We start from the raw sequence: 7,519 nt of genomic DNA, 5'->3' as shown, positions 1-7,519 counted from the left end.
GTCTCTAGGCATCAGTGGAGAGGAGATGAAGGAGGTACAGTCATGGAGCCTGGCTCCTTTATTGAGAGAATAGAGTAAGACTGATTCTACTGCTCAGAAACAGCCTTAAGAGAATTATTTTCCATGCCCCATTGAGTAACATGTGAGCCAGTGGGTCAGGTTTTTGTCTAAGTCTTTATTAGGGGGCAAGGCAGAGAAAGAACCCTGCCTTGTTGCCTGGAATATTCTATTCTCTTTCCACTTAGGCTTCCCCCAGTTCCTTTCATGTTCCATCTCAAGTGTCCACATTTCCACAAAATCTACAACCATTTTCTCTTTTCTTCCTGCCTTAAAGTTTTGTGTATAATGTACTCTTTTATAAGTTTTATACACTGGTTGTTGATTAATTGATTGATACCTGGTATAGTGGCTTTTAAAATGTGAAGTCTAGAATAAATTAGATATCCCAATAGATATTAAACTTCATAGAAGAAAGCTCAAATTTGATTGATTTTCTCCATTAGGTTCTTACATTAGTGTTGTTTAGTTTTCTCATGGGAAGCTACTGCTTAGGGGGATTCATGAATAAACAAAGCAAATTGTGGTTAAATCTTTCAGGCTTATGCATATGTAAGGCTGTGAAGATGGCATAATTCTTAATATTTCTTCCATAATTATTCATGGTGGAAAAGCCATATGTCTTTGTACTACACAGATGGCTTTGATTTTATTCTAAAAGTAAAGGAGCCACTGTGGAGTTGTGTGCAGGATAGTTATCTGGAAGAATAAAAATTAACATCCCCAACAGAGTGAGTGCTTGACACATCAATTCTCACACTACTAATAGTAAATTAATTTCTGGGAAATGCAGAGCTGCCAAAAGGATTCGACAGATGTAATGAAGTCGGGTATACTTTGGAGAAAAGGAAATGTCTAGTGAAGGAATGAAGTATGGTGAGTTAACTGTGATTTTTAATGTGGCAGTCTTGGCCCTTAGTGTGAGATAATGATGGAACCTTTAAAATTAGGGTTTAAAATCCCACTGTGGTGGCACAGGAAATGGACACAGAGAGTTTCAGGCCAGCTTGGGCTACAGAGGTCCAAACTGGACCTCATCCTGAGACTCTGTCTCAACAAAACAAAAGTAAAACCAGGAAATATGTGCAGCTTAGTGTAAGTTAATTAGGTCACTGGGGACACTGTCCTTAAGAGGAGTTAACATGGTTCTAATGGGGACTCTGGCTGTTCCCAGAGAGTTTATTATGAAATAATATAAATGTCCCCTCCTTCCCTCCCTGCTCTCTGGCTCCTTGAGGCACAGCATGTCTTTTGTTCTCATCCACGCTCCTCTTCCAGGATGCCATCACCAGGATTTGACACAGCCTGGGAGACCTTCTATAGAGCTGTGTACATGAGGTCACCTGATCTTGGACTTTAGCCTGTGAGTAAAATAAACTCTTCTTTATAAAGTACCTAGGCTCAGTTGTTGTGTGATAGAAGAAGAGACTAATCTAAGGACTCTCTTCTCACCATTCTCCCATACCTACTCTCAGGTGGTGACCCTGTTCCATGAAATCCAGAAAAGGAGGTGCTTACAGCTCACATCACCCCCTTCAGGCTCAGAAACCTCAGGCTCAGAGGCTCTCTGCCCTCCTTTTGTGTACCTTCTCCAGGATCCAGGGTCTCCTCTTGACCCCAGGTGTCACTTCCTTTCCATTTCCTGAGTAAGACTGGTGTCATTGAAGTGACAATAAGTGCTTCGCATCCGCAAAGCAGGGGAGGTGTCTTGAGAGTGAGATTCCTTCCCACTGAAGGGCCCAGGGTGGAAAAGCATGTGTGAAAGCCCTTCTGTGAAGGGGTCACTTAGGGAAACTTTCTCCAGGTTCAGCTGGGCAAGCTCTCAGAGCTTTTGCGGCCATCCTCTAAGAGGGCCTAGTGACTTCTCAAGGTGACAGCAGACCTGTGTTATCTCTGCCAGCCTGGTTTGGTTGGTTTGCCGAAATCAAGACTAATGGGGATGTGGAGACTTCTGCCAAGGTTCCAGAGAAAAGCCTGGGAGGCACAGACTGAATTTCCTGCAAAGAGTCCTAGAACAGGCTTTGTACAAAGCTCTGGGAGTGAAGCTGAGACCCAGGGTATTAGAAATACCAAGAATGTTGGAACGCTGCCCAAAAAAAAGCTGCACTTGTCTAAAAGAAGTCGTACGTGCTGCAGGAGACAGACAAGGGCTACCCAGACCCTCTGGAGTTCACATCATGTCACTCTGTGCCCCAGATGCCAGGATGGATTTTGGTCTGTGTTTGGGCCAGTTCTTCCTTGCTATCTGCATGATCCTTTTGGGATAGAAATGTTTTCTCTGTGACATTGTCTATCGGAAGCATGTCACTTGATTTTTTTTTTTCCTTCATGTTTACAGATGTTCACAGCTGAGAGTTTTCATTGGATCTCAGAAAAGAGTGGACATTAGAGTTTTAAGTAGCATCAATTTTCCCTTCATGTATTTTAGGGTTCTGCTGTTAGGTGTGTATTATGTTTTTTATATTGTATCTCATCTGTTGGATTTACACTTCGGTCATAAAACATCGTTGTCTCTAGTAACAGGTTTGTTTGTTGTTGTGGTTTTCCTCTTTTATTTTGTGTCAAAGTCTGTTTTACATGCCATTGGTCTAGCATTTGTTTCCAAAATGTTTCTTTGAATGTAAAGTTTATATCATTTTTACCATTTGTCTACTGAAGGTTGTGGTGGTATCCTTTTTTCCTCCTGCATTTTACTGCAATTCAATTTTTTAAATTTTTTTGCATTTTTTTTGCTATACATTTTAGTTGTTATAAGTGATTGCCTTTTGGATTATTATTAATGTTGTAGTTCATACACAATTAATTTGGTGTTAATACCAATTTATTTTCAATAGTAAACTGGAACTACAGCCTAATTTCCTCAGCCTCATTTTTTTTTTTAATGTAAAAATAAGCTGGGAGTTCTAAAGTGAGAGATTCCCTTGCTCATCTTGAAGGATGAGCCTGCCACAGACGGGGATAGCTGTGAGCAGGGAATACTAATGGGTCTCCAGTTACTAGAACTGATGCAGTTGGCCCTTGACCATGCCTTTGGACCTTTTGACTCTGATGGCATTGAGTCAACGCTTTAGTTGTCAGATTTGTGGAACTCTGAGCAGAGGAACCATCTACACCAGACCCAGATGTCTAACCTGAGGTAGTTTGAGATAGCATGCACTGTTTTAAGCTGCTAACATCACAGTGTGCTGTTATACCACTAAATAAAAGGCAATAGTATTTTAAGGCACGTGCATTTTGTAGAGGAATGTTTGCATGTTCTCACAAGGCAGTGAGCAGTTTCCTGAATGGTTGAAAGTCTTCCTAATTGTCATTTTTCTGAATTCATTTCATCCTTACCACATTCCCAGAGCTTTTATGCTAAAACCTCTTTATGCTGAGTTCTTTCCCCAATAGGCCACATCCTTAGCTATTTTTCACTTATGATAGCTTCAAGTCGATGAACCGTGTGATATTCATATGAGCCATAGGAAAAACACGTCTTGCTGTGTGTCTTAGGCACTGGCTGACAGGAGCTGTATCTGCTGTGGGAATGCCAGGTGGGAGTTGACAGAAAAACAGTAGCTTTAATATGGGAAATGAAGCCTCTGGCAGGGAAATATCCCTGTTTCTATTCCCATCTGCCATTTCCCCCGCAGATGGTATTGACCAAAGTCAGCCCAGTGTCAGAGACTCTGGTGGATGGAGTTTGCATAACATAGTGTTGATGTTTCAGAGTCAAGAGGGAATGAAAAAGAGAAGAGCCTAATTACAGGGTACACTGAGCATAATATTACCCAGGTCCATATATCTCCCATAAAACTGATCAAGTATAAGCCCCATGGCTGAGAGTTTTCAACTTTAGTTTTTGAAGCTACAAATTGTATTTCACAAGGCAAAAGTTATAGTTTATCATCTGCATATATCCTACGCAAATGAATATTTTAATTAATCTCCAACCATTTTCTTTTGCAGGAAAAAAGAACAATGCAAATTTAGTACCATAGGCATTAACAGAGTAGATGTGAGTTGTTTTAAAAATACATCATAATAGTTATAATCAGTGGACAATACATTTCCTCATCAAGAATATTCTATACAACTATAATAGCATTAGCATAGAGGAATATGGCACTTTCATTTGCCTAACAATTCCATGATAATTAGTATGTTGGAGAGATGTACAGAATGAGGTGGTGATGTACACACTACCCCTTGTCTCCCAGCTCTAACTTCCCTTAGGCAACAGTCTTCCTGCATCTCAATTTCTTCAAATACAAATAAGAATGATAATGTTGATCTTTCAGGTGACCCTGAGCCATATGAGAAAATTCTGGAGAGCAGATTTAACTTACAAGTATTCTGGAAATGTAAAGTAGAAGTAGATTGCGCGAGCAGAATGCATTCATTGCTGTTTTGATTTTTATTATCTTAAAATTAAAATGAAGCACAGAAACAAAAGGGAGGTGAGAAGGGAGCTGAATCTTGCCCACTGTGGACCAGGTAAGCCACAGAATTTCTTGCCTTAGACATCCATTCAGTACGGGTCTAAGGCCCAAAGAGCGTTCGTTGGTCGGTGTGTTCAGATCCTCTCCCGACAGCAGAAGAAGTTCAGCTTGCACTTTCCTGCAATCTTCTCAGTATCCAGACATGCCTTCCTGCATTTCCCCCGACCGAGCCTGCATGTCTCACACACAGCAAATTCACCTGTGCCAGGAAAGAGCTGCTGAGATGTTCGCTGGAACTTTCTGGGAATGGGAAGAATATCTAAGGCCACCTAAACAGGTGTATGGTTTGCATGTGTGCTTATGGAGAGCATTTTCTAGAACTAGCCCAGAGGCTTTGGAGGGTGTCTCAGTTGGTCAAGTGCTTATTGTGTAGGGATGAAGACCTGAGTCTGATCCTGGGCTGGATCCAAGCTAGGGAGGCAGAAACATTTGGATCTTGGAAACTCAGTGGTCAACCTGAGTTTCAAAACACAAGGTGGATGGATCCTGGGGAATGACATCTAAGTTTCACCTCTGGCCTTCACACATATATGAACACACACACACACACACACACACACACACACACACACACACAAAGCATGACCCCATAGCTTCTGTACTACACAGTGTGGAGTTGAAAAAAGTTAAAAACAGAGGCAATCATCATCCATGTCCCCCAGGTGTTTATTGTCTTTCATGGTTCTAGTATAAGTGACAGAATAGTGTCCGTTTTTCAGAACTGTTAAATGCACATATGATACTGAAAATTTACTAGATGAAAACAAGAGGAATAGCTTGTGGTTTCAAATCCTTGAAGCTGGAATGAAAAATTTTAGTTTCAATTCTTGTTTGGGCCTAGTAATGGCTGTGTATTTTCAACAACTTTTTGATTTACCTAGCCCTATTCAACTGAGGGACATACTAGAAATACCTGTTTACATTTTTAATTTGCCTAGTGGCAAAACAAATTAACTGTGTGATAATGTTTGTGCTGTTGAGTATTTATTTGTAAGGGTACTTTAATGATTAAATGGCATAATCCATGTATGTTTGTTAAGGTCTAGAGAAGTTAGTACTCCATGACTTCCATATTTCTCACTCTGGAATATTGTCTGAATCTATCCAATTTAGTGTGTGTGTGTGTGTGTGTGTGTGTGTGCGCGCGCACGCGCGCACGCAAGCATGCACACATACGTGAGGGGAGAGAAAGAGAGGGAGAGAGAGAGAAAGAGAGGGAGAGAGAGAAAGAGAGAGAGAGAAAAAAGAGAGGGAGAGAGAGAAAGAGAGAGAGAGAGAAAGAGAGGAGGGATTTATGTGTGGGGTACACGCATAAGTGTGCATGCACGTAGATGCACCCATGTGTATGCACACATAGAAGCAAGAAGAAGGCATATAGTCCTTTGAAGAAGGCATTTTCTTTGAACCTTAGCCCTTTTTGTTTCTAGCTGGGCTGGCACATAAAAAAAGTCCTGTTGAACCTCATAGTTCTGTCCCCACAGTGATGGGGTTACAGGCCCAAGCAAGACTGTGTGGGTTCTGGAATCCAAATTGGAGTCCTTGTCATTGCACGGCACATACTCTTAACCAGTGAGCTATTTCTCCAGCCATCCAAGAATATTTTAATATTTCTTTTGTGTGTACACTGTGCTGTCTTTCCATGTAAGAGAACCTCCTGTGCATACCCAAAGCTCATGGCTAACCATTATAAACAGCTCTTTTGTAACAAAGGTGACTTATCACTAAACTATCTTCATCATTCTACTTGATCCTCCTTAATCCAGCAGCATGCATCTGTGCAGACCTCATTCAATTTAGGTTGTAAGACGAGGGAAGCCATGGCCTTTGGATAGTGCTACTTGATGGGGGATGAGTTTGAACATAAGCACCATAAGTTAATAGGAATGTCAATGGAAAAATCTAAATATTATCATGAACATAAAAGTAAGAGAGGTTGGAGCCAATGGACCAGAACTCAGTCCTTTCACAACTCCCTCCCCTTCTTGGCTTCATCAGTCAAAGATTGCTAACTAGGACTGTATCCCTAAGAGAAAAGGAGAAAGTACAGGTAAAGGATATCAGTTACCTGCTGGAAATGACTGGGAATACTCAAGTCCTGCCCAGGACCCTAAATTTAAAGCAAAATACATGTTAGGAAAGAATATTAAAGCAAGAAATGACATTATATAAAACTTCTCCTACATGTGACATGATTCATGAGAGACTACCGATGTTATGGCTGTCATCTTTATTTGAGTCTTAAGATGAGCATTCCTGAACTAGGAAGACCAATATACAAAGCAAAAATAAAATAAAATGAAAGCTCTATTCAGATGGCTCTTAGGATACATTAGTACAGTTCCAAGAAATATCTGGGGAGAAATTTACTTCCAATTTCAGGGTGATACATGGAAGAGCCATTGGGTTTCATGATCTGCCCCCATCACCCATCAAAACCCCATCAGCTTTTATTTATTTACCTGATGGCAGTTGGACTATAATGAAGAACAAAGCAAAAGCAAAATAAAACATTTTTCTGCTCAGGGCCATGTTTGAGGGAAGATTCTCCAGAACACAGGACCAGGACTTCTTTGAGGGGACAAGAAAGCATTTATATTTGAAAGTAGTGGGTTATGTTCTTGGTCAGTGAAGTGAATCAATAAAGAAGGCACAATTACATGCCCCATTTGCCAGGATCAAGAGCTGGAGCAGTTGGTTATAACCCTGGAGACTGCAAAGTCTTATTCCCCAACACCTGACCAGCCTGTAAATGGAGTGGATGTTTGTTCAAGAGTGGTAAAACCCAGGGCTATGCACTCTTCTATTCCAAGAATCTAGGGGAGAGGATCATGACAGTTCTCTATATCTTCCTGAGGACCAAAGCACATCTATTGCCTTTGCAGCATGGCCTGGGGATCTGGTATAATCCCAACACAAAAGTACTTTGAATGCTCATGCTGCTTACACAGAGCATTGGTGGGACTGGAAGGCAAATCCAC

At 41.1% G+C, this 7,519-nt stretch overlaps 1 protein-coding gene across 1 annotated transcript; it reads right to left on the bottom strand.

Moving 5' to 3' along the window:
• Positions 1 to 4,060: 4,060 nt before the first annotated feature.
• LOC131894638 (beta-defensin 12) lies at positions 4,061 to 7,090 on the bottom strand. The gene is made up of 3 exons (XM_059244941.1): positions 7,001 to 7,090; positions 6,607 to 6,648; positions 4,061 to 4,740 (listed from the first exon to the last, which is right to left on the bottom strand). Exons 1-3 carry the CDS (start codon positions 7,068 to 7,070, stop codon positions 4,616 to 4,618), a joined length of 237 nt encoding a protein of 78 aa, XP_059100924.1. The 5' UTR covers positions 7,071 to 7,090; the 3' UTR covers positions 4,061 to 4,615.
• Positions 7,091 to 7,519: the final 429 nt, after the last annotated feature.

This window comes from Peromyscus eremicus, chromosome 17, assembly GCF_949786415.1.
Source record: "Peromyscus eremicus chromosome 17, PerEre_H2_v1, whole genome shotgun sequence".
NCBI classification, from domain to species: domain Eukaryota; kingdom Metazoa; phylum Chordata; class Mammalia; order Rodentia; family Cricetidae; genus Peromyscus; species Peromyscus eremicus.
Note: the sequence above shows the minus strand (reverse complement) of the source record. Positions and strands in the feature narration are given on the sequence as shown.

Bases quoted from the DNA above. Each gene is read 5' to 3' on its own strand.
- LOC131894638 (XM_059244941.1), bottom strand. From the start codon at position 7,070: ATGGCCCTGAGCAGAAAAATGTTTTATTTTGCTTTTGCTTTGTTCTTC. The intron at 6,649-7,000 runs GTAAATAAATAA...CTTTAAATTTAG, and splicing joins TATAGTCCAACTGCCATCAG to GGTCCTGGGCAGGACTTGAG. The intron at 4,741-6,606 runs GTAACTGATATC...TTCCTGGCACAG, and splicing joins TTCCCAGTCATTTCCAGCAG to GTGAATTTGCTGTGTGTGAG.